The sequence below is a fragment of the Emiliania huxleyi genome, assembly GCF_000372725.1.
Source record: "Emiliania huxleyi CCMP1516 chromosome Unknown EMIHUscaffold_21, whole genome shotgun sequence".
Classification (NCBI taxonomy): Eukaryota; Haptophyta; order Isochrysidales; family Noelaerhabdaceae; genus Emiliania; species Emiliania huxleyi.
In genome coordinates, this window is record NW_005200507.1 from 97,998 (window position 1) to 119,036 (window position 21,039).

The window sequence follows — 21,039 nt, forward strand, 5'->3', positions numbered from 1 at the left end:
CAACGAGATCGCGAGGGCGACGACGAGCAAGATAGTAAACTTTCTGAACACCATGCGGAGTTTCTTCTCCTTCGCGGCCTCCTTCTGCGCGGCCTCCGCGTCGCGCTGCTTCTCCTGGACGTCGGCCACCACGTCGAGCACCTCCTCGGAGTCTAGACGGCCGTCGCCGTCCTTGTCGTACGCCGCCACCGCCGCCTTCATCGAGCCGCGAGCGGACATCTTCTTGAGGCTCACCGAGCCCAGATCGAGCTCGGCCGTTGACGAAGACGGCCCGGCCTCCTCGGGCTCCGGCGGCGACGGCGGATTCGAGGCCGGACCGGCCGGCGACACGACGCGAGTCGCCTTTGTCGAGTTGCCCATCCGGCGGCGGCGACGCTCGGCCGTCCTGCCTCGCCGCCAGCGCAGACGTGCGAAGTTGCCCACGAAAGCAAACGCGCCCACGGCGACGACGGCGGCAATCGGCAGCACAGACCCGGTCAGCCACGCGAGGGCGCTCGATGGGAGGCCCGCGGGCGCCGCCGCCGCGCCGGGGAGCAGGCAGACGGCGGCCAGGCCGCGAGCCCCTTTCCCGCTCTTCGCGGAGAGCCTGGAGGCGACGCCGGATGAGAAGGTAGAAGACGCCGCCGAGGCGACGGAGGCTGCCGAGGCGACGGCAGACGAGAAGGCCGAGGCCACCGCCGTCGGGCCAGGCACGGCGGACGCGCAATGGCCGAAGGCGGGGATGCAGACGAGGAGCAGCCACCGGAAGGCGCCCGCGGCCTCCATGTAGCGCCTCTCTCGGCGCGCGTCCTGCAGAGCAGAGAGAATGGGGGCCGCCCGTGAGAGGGGTGAGGCAAGGCGCCTGCATTGGTCGGAAGCGCGAACAGCTATGTGCATGTGTGGGGTCTGAAATGAGAGGAGAGTGACGGGGGACAAAGCTCGGACGTTGAGCCTGCGGAGGGCGGCGTCACGAGGGAGCGGGCTAAGGTTCGTGTCGGGCGAGTGTTGCAGGCGACGAGGGCCAGAGAATAAAGAGAGGCCTTGCGGGCGAGGGCGAGGGCGAGGGCGAGGGCGGCGGTGTGTGTGTAGGAGGGGGGGGGGCTGCGGCGGCGGCAATGTCGACGGCAGGGCGGCGAAGGCATCGGTGGCGGCGGTGAAGGCTGCGGCGGCACATTGCGCGGCGGAGGCGGCGGCACAACGGCGGCGGTGGCCCGGAAGTGGCAGCAACGAAGCGGCGGTGGGCGAATCGTCGTTCATAGCATGGCCGCAATAGTCAGGCACGCACGGCGACGCGTCGTTCATTGCCTGGCCGCAGTACATGTCGTGCATTGTCTGGCCGCAGTAGTCAGGCACGCACGGCGACGCGATGTTCATTGCCTGACGAGGCGCGCGGAATAGATGATGGCGGCGCGGTCCTCCCGGCCCCACCGCGTACTCGCGCGCCTGCAGCCGGTCGAGGATGTCTGCGTCGCGGGCGAGGTTGTAGAACTTGAGCAGGAGGTTGAGCTGGTCGGTGATATCCAAATCGAGCTGTGAGAGCGTGGTGCGCCTGCCCACGTTGAGCATGTGTCGCAGCCAGCCCTGCTTGCCCAAGGTATCAACAGCCGAGCGCACATCCTCGAGCAGCCGCTGCAACTCGCGCATCCGGTTCGAAAACAGCACAGAATACTTCAATGTTGGCCCTGCCCCGCACTTACGCAGCATAATTTTACCCATTCAGGCCCATCGACGACCGCGTTACGCATGACGTATCATGTATCCGCATACGTATCCCCTCCTGGCGCCACAGACAGCCTGGAGGCGCTGACGTACTACGTATACGCATTATGTTTCTCCACTCGCCAAAACGCCCGCGAGACGATTGCCTGGCCAATGATTTCAGGCTCCCGCGCTGCCTTGCTCAATCCAAATCGAATCCCAATTGTCAAACTCGCGAAATTTTACGTGCGTCCGCTGCATGATGGCCCCGCCTCGGACCGCGTCGTCAGAGGGCGTTATGCTGATCCCAGCCATTTCCAAGAACAGCACGACTGGCTACAAGAACGTGGCCTACGACCGCAGCAAAATGAAGTTCCAGGCGAAGGTGAAGGCTGGCGGCCAGCATGTCCGCCTCGGCTACTTCGACACCGCCGAAGAGGCGGCCACCGCCTACGCTCAGTCAGAGTACGGCCGCGCCGACGCCGCCAAGCTGCTGCAGCCCCGCCCCGCTCCCACTCCCGCTGGCGCCGAGGCGATACGGCAGGCGGAGAGGGAGGGCCTCACCCTCACCGCCAGTAGCAGCAGCAACACCGGCTACAAAGGCGTCTGCTACCGCCCGAAGCAGAAAGGCAGCCAGAAGTACCAGCTGAATGTGAGGGTTGGAGGCAAGATGGTCAATCTCGGCTACTTCGCCACCGCCGAGGAGGCGGCGCTCTTCTACGCCCGCAGGGAGGCGGGCATGGACACGCTCGCCCGCGATCTCTCTGCGCCGCCGCTGCCGCCGTCCTCAACCTCTGCGGAGCTGCCAGTGTACGAGCTCAGCATTCTGACGCCTGAGCAAATGGCCGCCAACCCGACATATAGTCCATCGTCCAATTTGGACTATAGTCGAGCGCGTCGGAGAGGTGTTTGGAGACAGGCTCATGATTATGCAGCAGCCCTAGCGGCAGCGCCAACTTATGGCAGCCCTAGCGGCAGCGCCAGTGCGCGCACATAAAGGGGGGGGGTGGGGGGGTTAGGGGGTGGCTGTCGAGGGCTATGCCCGAGTCTGTTGTTACCAGCGCACATACAATCCTAGCCAGCTTATGGCAGCCCTAGCGGCACAGCGCCAATTTATGGCAGCTCCCTAGCGGCAGCGCGAACTTAGGGTTAGGGGTTAGGGTTAGGGGGGGTTAGGGGGTTAGGGGTTAGGGGTTAGGGGTTAGGGGTTAGGGGTTAGGGGTTAGGGGTTAGGGGTTAGGGGTTAGGGGTTAGGGGTTAGGGGTTAGGGGTTAGGGGTTAGGGGTTAGGGGTTAGGTGGGGCGGATGCGTCAGACGTATGCGTAATACGTGAGGCGTAACCCTTGCTGGCCGCCACTTCTCAGTCAAATCCGTCGTGCGTGTGCGTAGTACGTGGGACGTAAGGTCCCCCCGGACAGCCATGGCGAGCGATGCATCAGACGTGTGCGTAATACATGAGGCGTAACCCCCTCTCCGCCGCCGTTCACGGTCGAGAGCGTAGTGCATGTGCGTAATGCGTCGGTCATAGGCCCACCCGGCCCCGATTTACGATCCCACTGCGTAAGACGTGTGCGTAATACACCGTGCGTAGCGCCCCGAGAGAGCCTCTCTGGCAAAGCTTACATAAAACAGATGCGTGGTGCGTGGTGCGTAGCGGCCAGAAGGTCGGTGGTAACGATGGGTGCAGAAGACGTGCGCATAATACGCAGCACATTTGAAATCACCGATCGCGCTTTCTGTCTGCACGCGTAAAGCGAGGCGTATGCGTGACGCATCACTGAGCCGCCACCCGGCTTGACACGGCACCAAAATACAGGACGTATCAGCGACGTCCTACGGACCGTGGGCATGGATGTGCATAAGGTGGCCAACAATTGCATTAGTGGCTCTTACATATCCATAGCGGGACCGCCTACCTCCCTATACAGGCGGCGAACACCCACACACGAACGCGTTCACCTCCTCAGACACGGCTTACCGTCTTACCGACGCGGGCGCACAGCCGTCCTCGCTTAGGCCATCGCATTGCGCTCTCCCGCGACCGACCGCGTGCACCTCCCGGCTCTGTGGCGCCGATCATTTTTAGAGCAGGCGGCCGCCGGATGACGCAGCTGCGCTTTGATGGCGAGCTCATGAACGGCCTGCGTTCCTGCTCGAAGACCCGTCTTAGGCCCGTCTGGTGCCAGCCTAGTTGTCCTCCTTCTTCTTGGCCAGGTTGAGCGCGCGACCTGCGCACGACGGGCCCGCGACGATGCCTTGGCCCGCGCAATGCTCTCTTCGCGCGCCGCCCGGTCCGCCGAGTTCGACCGCAGGGGACCGAGGCAGCCCGGGAGAGGCCACCGGAAACGGGACTGTACGCGGCACCCGCGCTCGTCGTGCCCCGGGGCGTCTTGCTGGGAGAGGTGGGCGGCGTGACAGGGCCTCTCTCGGCTGCGTGTGCCGCCCATCGGCACGCCGGTACGCAGACATCGCGACTCTGCCCGCTCGCTCTACCCTTTTGCCGCGAGAGGGCGCCGGCCGCGTGTAAGAGGTGGCTGGCGCCCTGCAGCATTTGGTTGGGTCAGCGTTCGGTGCTGAGTCTAACTCGTCGGCGCTGGGGCCAGATCCCAGCGCAGAATTCTGCAACGCTGGCATGCAGACACAACAAGACTAACCCCAACCCTAACCCTAACCTCGAACCCTAACGCTTAATAACCCTAACCCCAACCCTAACCCTAACCCTAACCCTAACCCTGACCCTAACGCTAACCCTAGGTCAGCGTGCGGGGCTGAGTCTTAGTCGTCGGCGCTGGGGCCCGATCCCAGCGCAGAATTCTGCAACGCTGGCCGATATGTGTGGACACAACAAGACTAACCCAAGAAGCCCAACTAACACCCTAGCTCTCCACATTGCACGCTAAGCACCGGGCCTCCTAGTCCTACTCGACAGTTTCGGTCAGTTGTACCTCACCGCTCTCCTCCAACGCCCCCCCCCCCCCCCCCCTCCCTGTCGGCCGACGCCGCGGCAAGCACAGGCCAAACATAAAGTCGCTCGGCCAACACGCGCGGCCGCGACGTCGCCGCGCGCAGCCCTGCGCACAGGGTGAGTTCCCGCCGTGCCGCGCTCTCTAGAGTTGTATAACTAACCCTAACACCCTGACCATAGTCTGAGGGTATCCTAAAAGTTCGGCCGATTTGGGTCAAAACGCTAAAAGCACGCCTAGGCGTAGAGTTGGGGCAAAACGACAAAGTGGGCCCGCCCGGGGCAAAATGGTAAAAGTCGCGCGCCGCAGGCGCGCAAAAATTTTGCGAGGGGCGCTTTCGAGGCGAGCAGCACAGCATTTTTCTAGCCATAGTGTGCGGGAACTACTTCGCGGGACAATAGCTACTACTTACTGCACCTCCGGCGCGCGGAGCCCGGAGCGCCGATTTTTTTTTGAGACGAAATGCTAAAAGTTGGCGCTCCGAGACGATCGAAGTGGTAAATGTCGCACTCTGGGTGATGCTCTGATAAACCCTCCGGATCTTCGACAAAGGTCGGATATTTCTTTTTTCAAAGTGCAAGGTGTGAATAAGAGGTTTATGATAGGGCTACTACGACGAACTATGCGGCAATCGACTGGGCGCCTGGCGCCCGACCACCCCCGCGCAAAGACCTCGTAGTAGCCCTCCCCGTAACCGACTTGGCCGGAGACGTGTTCAAGGCCGCTGTCGCCGCGCAGAGATCGGCGCGAGCAGTCGCTCGAGGTGCTCTACTGGCTGGCGGTGCTCAAGGGGCAGGCGCACACGCTGGCCGAGGACACGGTCGTCAACACACCGACACCATCCCCGCGGGCTATCTCGTGGTCAAGGCGCAGTGGCTTCAGGCTCGAGCAACGCGAGTGCGAGGGCAAGCTTCGCTCCTACACGCTGCTCGAGGCCGAGACGCTCATCATCGTGAATCACATGGTGCGGCTGGCGGGCTTGCGCTTCTCGCCCGGGCGGCCCTGCGGACCGCCAGCTGAGGAGCGCGCGCGAGAAGCTCTATATTGGCCTACAGACGCATTACTCGCTCGAGGGCGTGCTGCAGTGAAGACTTATTGACCTTGTTTGGAGGCGTCGATTTGTGCAAAAATGTGTGTTAGAGTGCGCTAGATGGCAAAATTTTCTTCGCCTCCGGCGGGGCCGCTCGCCGCGGGGCTAGAGAGTGACTTTTGTCGATGTCGGCTAGAAGTGCTGCACGTTTTTCAGAATTTCACCCCTCTCCCCTGACCCGATCAGAAGTCTAAAAGCACCCGAGGCTCCAGAAACCTAACCCTCAGACTATGACCCTGACGGACCCTAATAACCCTATAAACCCACGACCCTCCCAACTCCACACCGCAAATTTGAGGGTTATTTCAGTGACGAAATAAATTTTTTGGACCCTGTCGGCGGGCCATTTCAAAGAGGGTCATTTCAACAACTCTTTGCAGGCATGACCCTCAGTGAAATGGCGGTGCCGGTGGCGCTGCGCGCGGCGCCCCGCCGGGCCCCTTTTGTCCGTATCCGTTCCTCTAGATACACATATATTGCAAACTAGGTGTGCAGAGATGTCAATCATCGCTGTCCCATTATCCTCTCTCACGCCGACGTGTGCAGGGGTGGATCGACACGACGGCGAGTGAGCGTCAGGAGCGCAGCGTGACATATTGGGGGAGGGGTGGCAAAGATCGGAGACGCTCTCCAGGTGATGCGTAGATTGCGCCTTTGCGCGAGGCGTGATGCCAGTCGCGCAGATGGGTCGCGGGGGCGGGAGGGGGAAGGGGCACGCGGGGTTGTGTGTGCGAGGATCGTGTTGCGAAGAAGGGGGGGGGGGGGGGGGATCGGGGGCGTCAAGGCCCCCTACATGCTGCTGCCCGGCGGCCGATAGGCCCAGGAGGGTCCAGCGCGACTAGACCGGCTGCGAGTACAGCCTGCGGGGGCTTGCCCCTCACATGCGCTGCTCGGTGCCCTGGCGGGGCTGGTAGCTCGCGCCCTTGGCGGCGGTCTTGTCGCCGGCGGTGGCGAACCAGCCAGCCTTGAGGCCGCAGTAGTAGGCGAGGAGGCCGACGGCGAGGCCGCCAACCACGCCGCCGACGATGCCTCCGATGGCGGCCGCAGAGAGCCCGCCGCCTCCCGACGAGGGCGGTGCGGCGGGCGGGGCGGGCGGCGGCGGGGCGGGCAACGGGGGGGGCGGGTAGTCGCGGAACTCGGTGGCGCCGGTGCGCCACTCGATGACGACGATGCCGCGGTTGGAGCGGCCGTGCGACTCGACGTACGCGTTCTCGACGTTGGCGGCCCAGATGACGTTGTCGGAGCCGTCGATGGTGATCGCCTCCTCCCCGAGGACCGACGCGGTGAAGGACATCGAGGAGAAGCAGCCCGTGGCGTGGATCGACTTGTTGTACAGCGTGTCCGGCACGGTGGGGATGGGCTCGCCGTGGCGGCCCTGGTTGGCGGCCGAGTCGGGCTGCCCCGACCCCTTCCAGAAGCGAAAGCGCGAGTGCACCTCGTCGATCTGGTACGGCAGGATGGAGCCCGGCAGGCTGAGGTTGAGCCCGCCTGTCCACAGCCAGAGGTGTGAAGAGACGCTGTTCACAGCTCGACGCTGCTCGAGGCTCAGGCTGAGTGTCGCCGGTCAGCGTGTAGTCGTCGCCCGGCAGCGCCATCGCCACCCACGCGCCTTGCATGCCGTTCTTGCCGGCGCCGAGGGCGTTGTTGCGCAGGCCCCACGAGGTGTAGCCGAAGAGGCCGTTGTACGCCATCTTGGACTCGATCGCGGGGCCGCCCTCGCCCTCGACCACGTTCCACATGAGCTTGCCCCGCGGGCCGAGCGCCGTCGAGAACTCGAAGCCGTCCGTCGCCGAGAAGGCGTCCCACGCCTCCTGGTTGCACACCTCCGGGTCGGTTGGGTAGCCGGGCAGCGTCGGGAAGTCCGAGTTGACGTGCGGCGCGCCGGGCGCGACGCAGTTCGGGTTGTAGTCGCCTGCAGCCCGGTGGCGTCGGTGAGAGGGGGAGGGGGAGGGGGAGAGGGAGGGGACGGGCCCTCGGGTCGCCGTGGCGGTCGTAGCTCGAGTTGTAGATGTGGCCCCGCACGTCGGTGCACTGGAGCTGCTTGCCCTGCTCGGCGCAGATCTCGTCGGAGACGCCGTACCAGACGCCGCGGTCCTCGGTCGTGTTCATGCACCGGTTCCAGCAAAAGATGGTCCCCGCCTGAAGGAGCAGGGAGGAGACTGAAGGAGAGAGGGAGGAGAGGGGCTTGCTCGCGGCGCGCCGTCGGCTCCTTTCGGCCCGTCTCGAGCACTCTTTGGTGGATCTCGGCTCGGCTTGGCTCGGCTCGGCTCTCGGCTCATCTCTCACGGCGCAGGCGGGGAGCTCGCGCTGTGCGGGGTCCTCCCCTCTCTGCTTGTGCATGTGCAGTCTCTGCCAGACTGCATCTCCGATCTGCATCTCCGATCTGCATCTCGCGCCTCGCAGGCGGAGAGCTCGCGGTGGGTGGGCCGCAGGTCGGGGGCGGAGCAGCCGAGGGACATCGCCTGCTTGGACCGGGGGGGGGGGGGGGGGTTCAAGGAAGGAGGAGTGGTGAGGGGGGAAAAGGGGGGGGGGGGGGGTCCGGTGAGCCGTCGCCTCTGGGTCCTCGACGCCGCCCAAGGTCGCCTCCACCATGATGGCGCGCAGGGTTCCGAAGGTCTTGCGGTTCTCGGAGAGGGAGGCGGGGATCACCGCCTCCTTGGGCGGCAGCACCATCCGCCCGTACCACGCCCGCGCCCCCCCGGCCCCGGTCGGCGGGGCGGACAGCGCGTGCGGCGCCGCGCGCAGGCGCGGAGCCGCGTCCTTGGGGAGGACCTGGTGGATGCCGTCGCCGAGGAGGAAGACGAGCGAGTCGGGGTCGAAGTGCGCCTCCGCGCGCGACCCGTCCGCCAGCCCGACCTCGAAGCGGCCCGCGTCTGCAGCCGCGTCCGGCTCCCCTGTGGCGGAGACCATCAGCGCGGGCGTGAAGGCGATGAAGATGCCTTGGTCGGTGTGGAGGTCGATGGTCGGGGGAGAGGCGGGGCCGTGCGAGGAGGGAGTCGCCCGCGTGTAGGCGTGGAAGTGCTCGAGGTGCTCGCCCGCCGTCGACACGTCGTGCAGAGAGTTGAACTCGGTCCCGTCTTCCGCGACGAGGAGGGGCGCGCGCGCGCGGAGGGAGGAGGAGAGGCGCTCGGCGAAGAGGTTGGTCGCGGCCGCCACCAGCGCGCGGAAGGGCGCGGCCGCGCGCTCAAACGCGGCGCACTCCCCCTCGGCCGAGGCGAGGGGCTGCACCCTGCCCGCGCCCGGAAGGCTGTGCGTGGCGAGCGTGCGGCGGGTGGTGCCGTCGGGGAAGGTGTGCGCGGCGGCGGCGGGCGTCGCCGCACACGCCGGGGTCGCCGCGAGGATGTCCGAGCGGAGGGCCGCGTAGCCCGGGATGCCCTTGATGGCAACGACCCCCGACGAGGCGAGCGCCGAGATGAGCGCCGTCGACGAGCTGCCGTCGACGAGGCCCGAGTGGGGGATGGAGACGGGGTGGAAGGGGGGCGGGTCGGCCGCGAGAGCGTACAGCGAGAGGCCGAGCATTGGTTTGAAGATGTGGTGGTCGATGAGAGGAGGTTGTGAAGAGTTCGCAAGCTGTCGGGGGCTCGGCGTCGGCAGATTGCTCGCGAAAGCTACTCGCATAATCAGCCAAACCCACCCAGGATTAGCGTTCTCGGCTCACCTACGCTTCCACGTGAAAACAGCCTAAGCCCCTCCTGCTCGCCACCGTGATGCCGCGGCCTCGGTCCGGCTCGCCAGCGCCGTCGTCCGGGCCCACGGCCGGCACGCCGTCATATTTTCTCGTCGATTCCGCGCGCTCGGCGACCACCGCGGCGCCTCCGAAAGCGCCGTTTCGACACGCTGCAGCCGCGGGCCGCGGCACCTCAACTCAGCGCTTCTCGCGCCGCGTCAGAGGTGCTCCGATCGTGCACGCGGGTCGGTTCGGCACGTTGCGTGCGGGTTATTCCTGTATTCGCACTCGCTGCGCCTCGTATCTGCCTTCGACGGCCCGATTCCTCGTAGCCTGCGGTAAGCCTGCGGCCCCACCTGCGCCGCTGCGTGACTCTCTCGCGGCCCACCGCCCACCCGCACGCCGTTCGCCCCCCGCACAGTCGCTTGCTGGAGCCTCGCCGCACGGGCGGTCCTGCGTCTCGGCCACCTCGACTCACCGCGAGCCCGCTCCGCACCTCCCGCGCGCGTGTCTGCCGGCACGGCGTGGCGGGCAAGGCTGCGCTGCGACCGGTGATTTGTCGCGCGGGCAGCGCGTCCTTGGCACACGCACCCCGGCCCTCCGCAGCCCGCGCTCGCACGCCGGACGCTTGGTTCTCTCCCGTCTTCCCGGCGCCGACGACCGTCTGCTCGCGAAAGATCCAGGCACACGCGTCGATCGCCCGACTCTGCTCGCTCACGTGTCTGACGCCCGCTCTGCCGCCTGCTCACTCCGGAGAGGCGAGCGCCGCCCTCTCCGCTCTCCGCAGGGCGGTGCCGCCCCCATCAACCAAGCTCCGCCGACCTAGCAGACACGCGTGTGAGCTTGCCTGTGTGTCCACTGGTGCAGCAGTGCTGACGAGCAGCCTGCAGGTCTCGGGTGAGTCTCAGTTGCAGAACATTGAATCGTGTGGCAGCCAAGTTGGCTGAGTGAAGAGTGTCTAGTCTGAGAGAGATTTATGAGAGTCGTGATTTCTTTCACTAGTCTGTGTCACTCCAATATGACCATCTCTCTCTCTCTCCGTCTACGAGTATCGAGCTTTGTTGTGTTAATGTGTTTTGGGAATATCTCGGACAACCGGTAAAAAGAAAAGACAAAGCCGGCGCCGCGACAAGTCGAGACAAGCTCGCATAGAGAGCCCGCCTGCTTGTGCTTCGCCGTCGCCTCCTCCGTGATCGGCGTCAATCGTCGCCTTTGTGCCGCACTAGAGATGAGCGAGGCTGCAGAGCGATCGTCGGCGGACGACGAAAACACTGACCTCTCCGCTCCGCCGCCGGTGCTGAGGCTGGATATCGGAGGCGGCACCGTGGAGCTCCGTGTGCACAATGTGGGCGTGCAGTCGCCGCCTTTCGAGATCGTCCCTGACGGCTCTTCCTTCCGCATGAACGGCACGCAGTATGTGCGCGCACAGGAAGGCAGTGTTCAGCACTTGGCGGCTCGGGAGGTAATCTCGCTGAGCGCGGTTGCGTCTCTGGTGTTCAATGCACCAAAGGGGAGCTTCTCCACTACCACTGAGCTCCTCTTGCCAAACATCGGGCGCAAGGCCTTCAACAATGGCTGCAGTGGGCAGATGCAGTACTTTGCCTTGGTCGAGTACCCTGTGGGCCACGTGCAGCTGCAGCCGGTCGTGACTCTCGAGCAGCTCACCCTCGTCCTGCTGCACCCGCCGAGCAAGAGCAAGTTCGCAGGCAAAGCCGGGGGCGGCCTCAGCGCTTCGGGTGTGTCGCTGCTGGAGTCGCTGTTCACGAGCGGCAGCCTGAAGCTCTCTCTGGGCGGCGCAGCCGGCGGGGCGGCCGACGATGGCGGCTTGGCGGGGCTCGAGGCCGGCGAGGCATGGGACTGCATTGAGGCGTATGTCGACTCGCTGACCGGCGACACGCGCGGTACGATGCTCGCCAAGATGCGCGACTTCCTCGCGAGCGGCGCGGGCGGCTTCTCCGGTGGCTACTCGACGGCGTCGCTGCCGGAGCGCAAGCGGCGGCTCGCTGCCGTCTGGGATGCGATCCGGTCCGCTTGTGCGCCGGGGCAGACGCAGGAGCTCGAGTCGCTGTCGGACTCGCTCGGCCAGGTTAACTCGTCGTACGCCGACGCCGCCGACCCGTCCGCGCACCTCGTCAGCGACGACGTCATCGAGGGCTGCGTCGGATTGCTCGTCTACCACTCGCAGGTGGCGGCGGCCGTCCTGCGGCACCCCACCATGGCGTCGAAGCTCCGCGAGTCGCGCGCCGAGGCCCTCGCCCCGCTGCTGGCAGCGGCGCGCCGACAGGCGCGGCGGCGGGCGGCGCGGCGGCGGGCGGCGCGGCGGCGGGCGGCGCGGCGGGCGGAGAGGCGGGCGGCGTGGCGGGCGGAGAGGCGGGCGGGGCGGCGGGCGGAGAGGCGGGCGGCGCGGCGGGCAGCTTGCCCTCGAAGGTCGTCGTGAAGCTGAACACCTTCTCCTTCGTTGGCGCTGAGCATGACTACGAGGCGGGCACCAGTGAGGCCAGCGACAGCATCTGCAACATCACCGCGTCATGGCAGTCCTCGGCGCTCACCGTCGCCGTGCGCTACACCGCCGCGCCCAGCGAGGGGGTCGAGCTCGATGTCGCTGCGCGAGACACGATTGAGGCGAGGAGCCTCCGCGCTGTTCTGCCAGCCCACCTCGTTCGCGGCTTGCACATCATCATGCCCGCGGACCCGCTGGCCGACAGCTCGCCTGCCGCGACTGCCCTCGTGTTTGACCTGGTCGCGCCTGTGGAGAAGGTCTTCTCCTGGTCCCGGAGCACCACGTCGGCTTGGCAGGGCTGGCGCACAGCTGTTGACAGCGTGCCCGCGGTGCGGCAGCTCAAGAACGCCGACCGCATCACTCTTCAGCTCGACGGCTCGAGCGAGCAGCGGCGACACCTCCTGCTAGCGATCGAGTCGGACGTGCACCTTGAGGCGCTGCTGCAGGTGCAGGGCACCACCCACTCGACTTTGGCGAGCGTGCCGACGCCGGCTGGCTTCGACGCGACGATGCACGACGCGATCATGAAGAGCCTCAACATGCAGGGTGGGTACCCCGTCGCCAAGCCAGACGATGAGGGGGGGATTGGTGGGGAGGCGCGCAAGCTCGTGGAGGCGGTCACGGAGCGCTTCCATGGGTACGAGTGGAACGAGGATTCGAGCCACTTTGTGGGGAAGGCGAGTGGGCAGGATTGGACACCGAGGTGGGAGGGCTCGCGCGGTGCCCCGCTCACGTGCAACAGCTGCGGCCGTTCCGTCGTCTTTGGCGACGAGAGCGAGTTGCCTGCGCTGAGGGGCAAGTGGCTGCTCTTGGAGGCCGACGTCCGCCCGCAGGATGCAACAGCGAACCCCTTTGATCACCCTCGGCACCACGCCAGGTGCACTTGCCGCTTTTTCCCCCACAGCCCCCCCCCCCCTCCCATCTCTGCCCCGGACCACCACAGGTGCTACGTGTCAAAGATCCAGCCTAGCATCAAGGCTGCGCTCGCCACGGCGAAGAGCCTTGAGGCGAGACGTGCCTCAGGCAAGGGAGCGCGCGGCGACGACGACGGCGGCGGAGTGGAGGCTGTCGAGGCGCCGGCAGCTGCGCCTCCGCCGGCCGCTCTGCCTCTTGCGGACGCGCCGCTGCCCGCCGCGGCAGCACCACAGGTGTGGCGCTGTACGTATGAAGGCTGCAAATACAAGTCGACGAAGCTCATCAAAACCGGGCTGATGTTTGCGCACGGCCCAACGTCCCAGCGGTGCCCTGGCTCGAACAACCCGCAGTACCGCCCCAGCGCCTTGGCGGTGGTCTCGGCGGTCGTTGTTGGCGACGCCGCCGCTGGTGGCGGCCAGGTCACGCGCGGGGAAGTGGTGGTGGCCGCCACCGGTTCGTAGCGGTGACATGCGTGTGTTTCTTGCCTGTGCCATGGTGTGCGTGCGTGCGCGCGCGTGAGTGTGTGTGTTCGTGTGCGTGTGTGGGGCGTGTGTGTGTGTGGTGTGTGTGCAGACACTGTCTCGGAGACACCGCCTACGGCGCCTTAGAGCTTACTTTAGAGTGTGCTGTTGTTGTGCTGGCTGCTTGTTCGTCAGTAGTGACTTTCCTCTGTTTGTGGCCACCTTTGTTTCGGGTGTGCGCTGGAGCTTTCGATGTAGTCGGCCGCGCACATACGACGCACGCGCGTGACATCATCCGTCGCCTGTCGCGACGAGTTGGCGACGGTCGCCGTCTCGCGATCTCTATACCTTCCTGTCTACCTCGCCCGCAGCGAGTACGACCTCGCGTGCGGGCAGGTTTGAGGACGCATGCGAGTAGAGATAGGCTCAGGCGCATGACGTACGCAGCGGGTACACCGCGCGCGTGTATGTGTGTGTGTGTGTGTCCCTGTCTCTTATTTGTCTAAGGTCTGTCTCTGTTTGAGGTGGTCTCTCAGTGAGAGTCTATCTGAGATGTCGCTCGGGTTGTTGCCTTAACTAGATAACATTCCCATATTCTTTAATAGCGGCTAGTTTGTCACAACACGTGCCGCAAGACACGGCGCTTCCAATCAAGAAAGTCATTAGCGTGGACGCATCCTCGACGCGAAGAGCCATGCAGTCACTCGAATTACTTGGACCTCTCCTGCAAGTAGAACGAAACATTCTTGGAGCTTCCCCCTACATGCAGGAACGCATCTCATCCGTGGCGACGCGCTGAGCCACCGAGCCGTACTCGGCCGCGCCGCCGCGTCGAGGCACGGGTCCCCCGCCAAGCAGCGACGCTGAAGCGTCTACCGATAGAGCGCCACGCCCAGCAGTATGGGCGTCGACCGCTCTCTCGAGCGGCCGCGTGGCAGTGCGTGGCGCGGGCGCCACGGGCGGCAAGCGTGGAGCCGCTGGAAGAGCCGGTGCGAGCCGTGGACGGCAGCCGCTCCCCACGTCGCCGAGAGAGGCTGCGGGAGAGGGCTAAGGAGGCCACCGGAGGCGCCGGGAGGCTCGGGAGGCGCTAAAAAGTGGCCCGGGCACCTCGCGCCACCCGTCTGGTGGGGCTGGGTGGGCTCAGGAATTAATCCAGGATTTTAAGGTGATCCACTACACCTGACCGAGAATTGGATGTGTCGCTATATATTCGGTAGCAGAAAGAGCCGAAAAGGAGGCCGGCAGGCCGATTCTGGCGGCGAGACGCGAAAAACGGGTGAGGGGCCGTTTCCTCACAGCAAAGACACAATGGGATCATGGGAGTATTCATGTGTGGCTATGCAGAAACGCGCACACACTCTATCAACAGCGCACAAAGCAGTCACGGTACACAAGAGAGCGAGCAGCAAGTTCAGTGCGCTGTGGCAGCAGCGTCAGCGCGCTGGGGGCGCCACCGGGGGCGCAAGCGCCTGGCGCTCCCGTGCCTGGCGCGCGCGCTTGAGTCTCGCGCGGTGGTTCTTCATCCATCGGACCGCCTGCGCGGCAAGGGAGCGAGGGGATCAGCCTTCGATGCGGCCAGGGACGCGGTGGGAGCGCGTGTCGCCGCTGCGGTGGCGCGCGCTGCGACGGCGTGCACGCGGCGCACCGGCGCCGCGTCGCGTCGCGGCGCAGTGCTGGCGGCGTGCAGGCGGCGTGTCGGGGCGGGTGGCGGTGACGAGGTGCTGGGAGTGGTTGCGCGAGCGAGGCGGCGCGCGGTACGGAGGCGGTGGCAGCGCGGCGGCGTCGCGTCGGCGGTGGTAGCGCGGCGGAGCGGCCAAGGGGCGGGGCGGGGCGGGCGCGGGGGGCGGGGGGCGGGGGGCGGGGCGGGCTGGGGCGTGGCGCGCACAATGCTCGCATCGATTCCCATCATGTTGGGCGCCGTCAAGTGGCGGTAGTCGATCGTGCAGTTGCAGGCGGTGGGGCCGCACGGTCGTGCCTTGACTGGCCGCAGCGGCAAGTTCTTGTGGTCGACGCCGGTAGCCCGTCGTCGAGCGCAAATCTCCAGACGCTTTCGCGAGCTCTCGTAGAGAGTGTAGGCAAGCTTCAGAGTGCGCTCTTGGAAGCCGTCGAGGTCGAGGGCGAAGTTGAGATCGACGCGCGGATCGCCCCGCCTCGCTCGCGGAGCGAACTTGTGCTGGCGCGCACCGCCGCTCCGGAGCGGCGGGTCGGGCCGGCGAGTCGGCCGCAGAGGCGGCTCCCCGCCGATCGGATCGGCCGGCCGAGGGCGGACAGGAGCCTCGTTCAGGGTGGACGGGCCACGAGCCAACGGTGCGCCCCATCGCCGCGCCGCGGGGAGAGCGGCAGCGGCCGCGACCATCGCCCGACCGTCCAAACCCTGCTAATCCACGCCGGAGGTTGGCTGGGTGGGTAAACGAAAAAAGTAGCGCGCAATGCGTCTACGTACGGCTTAGTGTGTGGTTGGGGTGGCCTCAGGCATCCCCAAGGGAGCCTCTGCGGTGCCACATAAGCAGCTGAGTGATTGTCGAGACTTTAAAGGATTCGTTTGAAGAAACGCAAACTCAAGACAAACGGTACTATGGTCACCAGTAAACGAAAATTCGACTTTGAGGGATCATATCTCAAAAGGCTGGGTGAGAGCATAGCATTATTGTTGCATATTATACCACATAAGGTCAAACTTGACCCCAGATGCATCAAGAACCCGATGCTCCGGCTCGACTGTGCCGGCACACTGCCTCCTCGCGCACGCTGCTCGCAGGCCGTTGCGGCCCGTGGTGCGCCAGAGAGAGAGGTCGACGCGTTGCCCCCGCCGGCGACCCCGCGCGGCTCAGGCCAGCCAGAAGGTGTGTGGTGACGGCACCGTGGCAGGAGTGCGGAGAAGAGCTCGCCGAACGCGAGCAGCAGATGGCCAAAGTGTGCCAGCGCGAGAGCCTCGCGAGCGGGCGCAGAAGGAGCTCGCCGTGACACGATGCCGGGCGGTGGTGGTGCTCTGGCGACTGTGCACAGTGGGCAAAGTCAGGCTGCAACAGGGCAGCACGTTGGTAGTGCCCTGCTGCAGCCTGGCCTGACATGCACAGGGCGAACAGAGGCGGTACTATCGTCCGGCGCTCGTCACCGAATCTGGGCGAACTTCGACCGCCGCCACAGCTCACCACGAGCACGCAGCGACAAAATGTTGACTGTATGGAAGTCGAGGCTGGTCCATAGGAAGAGGCTGCCGTGCGAGCCGGCAGCTGGCTGGCTCGTCGTGGACTGCCGCGGCGACTTTTTTCGGTGTCTTTCTTGAAAGTACCGAATACGGTACTTTCGTTTACCCACACTCTGCGAGTACCGGCACCCCTAAAGGGGTAGCTGTATTTATTTTTGTTTTTTGTGGGCCTCATGACGGGGTCGGTTGGGTAGGTCTGGGCCCTCCCGTCGGGGTTTCCCTCTCTTCACGCCGGAAATTTCACAGTAAAAAAAGAAAATTTCCGCGGAAATCACGATGTCAAACCCTCCCCAAGTGGGTGATCTGATGCTTGTAGAGCTTGAGAGTGGCCTGCCATGTCACAGGAAGGACTATGGTTGCAGGAGAGTACCACCAACCATCACTTTAGTTGGTATGGTACCCCACCTTCACCCATGGGGCAGGGGCGGCTCAGGATCACAGACACCCCTCTCAGGATCACAGCACCGGCGGGGGGGCGCCTCAGGATCAAGCACCCACGGCAGGGTCTGTGGGGATCAGCAGACCTGGAGGGGGCGCACTGAGGATCATAGGCCTGAGAGGGGTGCTGTCAGGATCACAGGCCTGCAAAGGGTGGCACTCGAGATCAGAGCGCCAAAACAGGTGCAATACGGATCAGCGGCCGGAAGTGGGCGCAATAAGGATCATGAGCGCCGGAACGGGTGCAATAAGGATCACGAGGGCAGATTGGATCGTTTGCGCATCGCCCGCCCCCCAAAACGGTTCGCCCCAAAATCGCGCCGCCAGAACCGTCGCGCCCCGGATCACGTGCGCTGGGCCGGGCGCTCATGAGCGTTTTCTCGCTCATGCGCTCGCTGGGAGGTGGCGCCGGGCTGGCCGTCGGCGCCACTCGCGCGCTCGGCGCCGCGGCGCCGACTGCAGCATTGGCAACAGCGCCGAGGATCGCGATCGTGACGGCGGCCGCAGTACGGCTCCACGGACAGCAGCAGACTATGGCGACCTCTCTCGACGAGGTGCGAGACGGCTGGCATCGCGTCTGCCCCGCCGGCCTCAACGCAAACCCTCGCAAGATCTGGCTGCTGCTCGGTGGGGGACTGGCAGTGTCCGCCACCGCCGAGCAGCCGACCACGTGTGCGTTTGAGGAGACTGGGCTCCAGCTACTGCAGCAGGGTTATGGAGACCATTCGGAGGATGACGATGACGACGATGAGCACGATGAGCCCCCGCCTCGCCGACAGCGGACGGAGGAGCACGATGAGCCCTCTCCACCACCTTCACCCCTGAGCGACGCCGACGAGGGTGGAGGCGTTGTCATGCCGGGGGTGGCTTTGCAACCCGCAAGCCGCACTGAAGGTGACGCTGCGGTCGCCGAGGACGCCGCCACCGCACAGCAGCACAGAAAGGAACTTCGGCAGATTAGCGAGCGACAGATGGGCCGCTCGCTCAGTCCGCCGCCACCTGGCTGGGAGTGGAAGCCAACGGTCCTGATGGCTGACGGAGCAACTGTCGCGGACAAAGCCTGCGCGGTCGTGTTTGGTGGCGCACAAGAACAAGAACACACCACGCCAGTTCCGACTTTCACCATTGACGTCAATGCCATTGAATACTGGAACGGTGCTGACATTACTGACCTTCTCGAATTTTACACAAACTATGCGGAGACAGAAGAGGTCGTCGCGTTTGACAGCGAGTGGAAATCGCAGGACACCAATCGAGAGCGACCAGGCGGCTGCACTCTGTGCACCCACCCACCCTGTAGCACAACCCCGACCGCCCCCCCGAACCTAGCCAGCGTGACCGCAGGTGGCCTCAACAATGGCAGGACGGCGGTGTTATCTCTGGCCAGCAGGAACACCTTCCTTGGCAAACATGTCCATGTCATCTCTCTGGTGGCGTACGAGATTGAAACCAGCGACCAGGATGCCTCAGGAACCGCTCTGTACACGCTTCCGCCTGTCTTCATTGACTTCCTTACCGACAACATTCGATTCTGTGGCCACAACGTCCAGGCCGACCTGACTAGGCTCGCAAATGACTACCCAGCGCTCCGTCAGGGCATGGGTGGCGCACTTGTCGAGGATACCATGCTCATGGGCAGACAGATATTCGGACCACCCGAGGTAATCAACCCTCGCTCGAAGTGTGTTGCCCCTACCCCACGCCACTAAAACCCAATCGCGCTGGCTTGTTCGCTGCTCGCTGTCCGTACGCCTCCTCTCGTACACAGGTGGAGTTTGACTGAGCTTGCTCAGCGCATCACTGGAGTGGGGGTTGCAAAGGGGGAGACCCTCTCAGATTGGGAGGCTTCCCCTCTCTCTGACAGTCAGCTCGTCTATGCTGGCTTGGATGCTCTCGTCGCTCTCGGTCTTCACGGGGCATTGTCCGCTCTCCGAGACCTTCAAGCAGATCCGCTTTCGCTGCTCACCTGGACCTGCAAACCCGACCCGGCGGGGAGGGGGAAGCGTGTCAGCGCGGCGCTTGGCGCCCTCGTCCACACTAACGAGCCCACGCTGTGCAACGGCATCCTCTTCAACAAAGGATCTGCCAAGCTTGCGCGCACTCTCGATGCAGAAGAGGCTGGGGCGGGGAACTTCGCCCTCCTCCCATACTTCACTGGCACAGACGCAATTGAGAACTTCTTCAGCCCAGTGGACGACGATGGCGGTGTTTGGATGTGGTTTGATGGTCCCGATCATCAGGCCCGTTGGGTTGCTGGCAAGGATCTGCTTCTCGGTCACTGCAAGGAAGCCGGCGCAGAGGGCGAGGAGGGCGTTGAGGAGGGTGCTGGAGGTGAGCCTGGTGCCAGCCTTATCCGCGGGCTCTGTGTCATCCACGCTGAGCGATGGCTCGCGCAGAACAAGGCATTGATGAAGGCGCCTCCCCCGGGGACGTTAGACAAGGCCGAGATGATTGGCCTTGACGCCTCCCGAGAAAGCCCCTCCTCGCATGGTTCTGTATGGTACTTGATAGGACGCAAAAGCACGGACCAAGGAGTTGATTGACAAGTGCAAGGCTGACATCGAGGCGGGGAAGAACCAAAAGTTTGCCCGCCTCGAGGGCGGCATGTGGGGGCTGATGATCAAGAAGTGGACAAAGGTGTACAAGGCAACGCCCAGATAGCACACACCCCTCTTCCTTAGTTGAAGGTTTGCGCTTGGTTGACTTGTATCGGGAATCGTTGTAGGAGGAGGCGCTGGCACTGGCCTTTCAAAAGAGCTGGCTGCCGCCTGGTGTCAAGCTTTGCCGTGTTGGACTCAACTCCATGGGTGGCATTCCCAACGACAACAACGGTCTCGAGGGCATGAACGGCGCGCAAAAACAATCTATCAACTTTGAGCGCTGTGGCCTTACCCAGTTTGTGCCCAATTTTTGTGACTGGCTTTTTCACCAGAGCTGCGATGACGTGGGTATGTCGCTCAAGATGGACCTCACCAACAAGGCCGGCCATGTCTGGGACCGCCAGATGTTTGCTCTCGCCAACGAACAGGCGGAGGCGTTCAAATCGGGTGGTGGAGTCTTTGGGTGCTTCATCCACTGGCAGCAAGACCCAGATGACAGCTCAACTAAGCTCATGCAAATTCCATCCCGACGCATCCTCCAGCTCCTCAAGGAGAAGTACAACGTGCGTGACCGTGCAGAGGACATCAAGACGGCGCTGATGCACACCGAGTCTCGATGCGTGCGCCACCCTTGCCGTGGGGCAGATGGTTGCCCTAACTCATGGCTTGCAGCACATCGCAACCTCTACAGGGCAGCCACCCTCGGTGGAGCGCTGCCCAAGTACGACTTTGACCAGTTCATCGATATCAGCTCGTCCTTCCACACTCTCAAGCCAATCACCGACGTTGTCTTTGTTCGCCACCTCATTGACCGTCTGCAGGCATCTAAGGTGACACTCGATGTGTCACGGATCATGAAGAATGGTGAGTTTGACACGGGGAGGATGCTGAAACATGGATTTGTTTCGTGTAACTGCCAGGACTACCTCCGAGGCCTCTGGTGCTGGCACGTGACATGCCACGCCAAGATCCGACAACTCATCAAAAAGGACCCTCCAGGCTTCAGCACTACTCAGATCGGCAACCCGGTAACAAACCGCATCCCTGATGCTGTCTATGGGGGTGCGCTCGGCTTCGATGCCCAGCCCCGCCGCCGCTGAGAGTGTGAGACGTCACGCTCAGTCCTCAGAGCTCACGGTCTCACGCTGCGAGAGGCGCCGTCGGACCTTGCGCGGCAGGGGGCGGAGAGCTTCTCGGTTCTTGATTTTGTTGTAAAATTCTCGATTCTCGCTGAATCATGCGCTGTTTTGTACAGAGAACACCACATTCGAGCATGAAGGCGGAGGCGGCTCGGGCCTGGCCGAGGCGGGCGGCAGTGTGGTGAGGCGATGGGTGGGCGGCGAGGGTGGCGGGGTCGGGGGGCGGCGAAGGCGACGTTTTGACTACCAAACGCGCACACCGACTGCAATCAAAGCCAAACACGCCCAAAACGAATACACTTGGGCCCCGCGGAGCCGGGAGACGGCCCCACGGAACCGGGAGACGGGGCTCCGGGACCGGGGCGGACACCGCCTTGCCGT

General features: G+C 64.4%; 3 protein-coding genes across 3 annotated transcripts; 1 reads left to right on the forward strand and 2 right to left on the reverse strand.

Annotated features, from left to right (window-relative positions):
• Nucleotides 1–1,939: 1,939 nt before the first annotated feature.
• On the forward strand, nucleotides 1,940–5,728 carry EMIHUDRAFT_99843 (hypothetical protein; the record flags this gene model as incomplete). Its single annotated transcript, XM_005780708.1, has 5 exons — nucleotides 1,940–2,582; nucleotides 3,769–3,856; nucleotides 4,432–4,437; nucleotides 5,361–5,604; nucleotides 5,657–5,728. 5 exons carry the CDS (start codon nucleotides 1,940–1,942, stop codon nucleotides 5,726–5,728), a joined length of 1,053 nt encoding a protein of 350 aa, XP_005780765.1.
• An 879-nt stretch (nucleotides 5,729–6,607) lies between these two features.
• EMIHUDRAFT_99844 (hypothetical protein) lies at nucleotides 6,608–9,249 on the reverse strand (the record flags this gene model as incomplete). Its single annotated transcript, XM_005780709.1, has 4 exons — nucleotides 6,608–7,218; nucleotides 7,256–7,642; nucleotides 7,698–7,869; nucleotides 8,320–9,249. 4 exons carry the CDS (start codon nucleotides 9,247–9,249, stop codon nucleotides 6,608–6,610), a joined length of 2,100 nt encoding a protein of 699 aa, XP_005780766.1.
• Nucleotides 9,250–14,573: 5,324 nt separating this feature from the next.
• Nucleotides 14,574–15,656, reverse strand: EMIHUDRAFT_463076 (hypothetical protein). Its single transcript, XM_005780710.1, has 2 exons — nucleotides 15,159–15,656; nucleotides 14,574–14,808 (listed from the first exon to the last, which is right to left on the reverse strand). The coding sequence occupies exons 1-2, from the start codon at nucleotides 15,589–15,591 to the stop codon at nucleotides 14,636–14,638; spliced, it is 606 nt and encodes a 201-aa protein (XP_005780767.1). The 5' UTR covers nucleotides 15,592–15,656; the 3' UTR covers nucleotides 14,574–14,635.
• Between the last annotated feature and the right edge of the window lie 5,383 nt (nucleotides 15,657–21,039).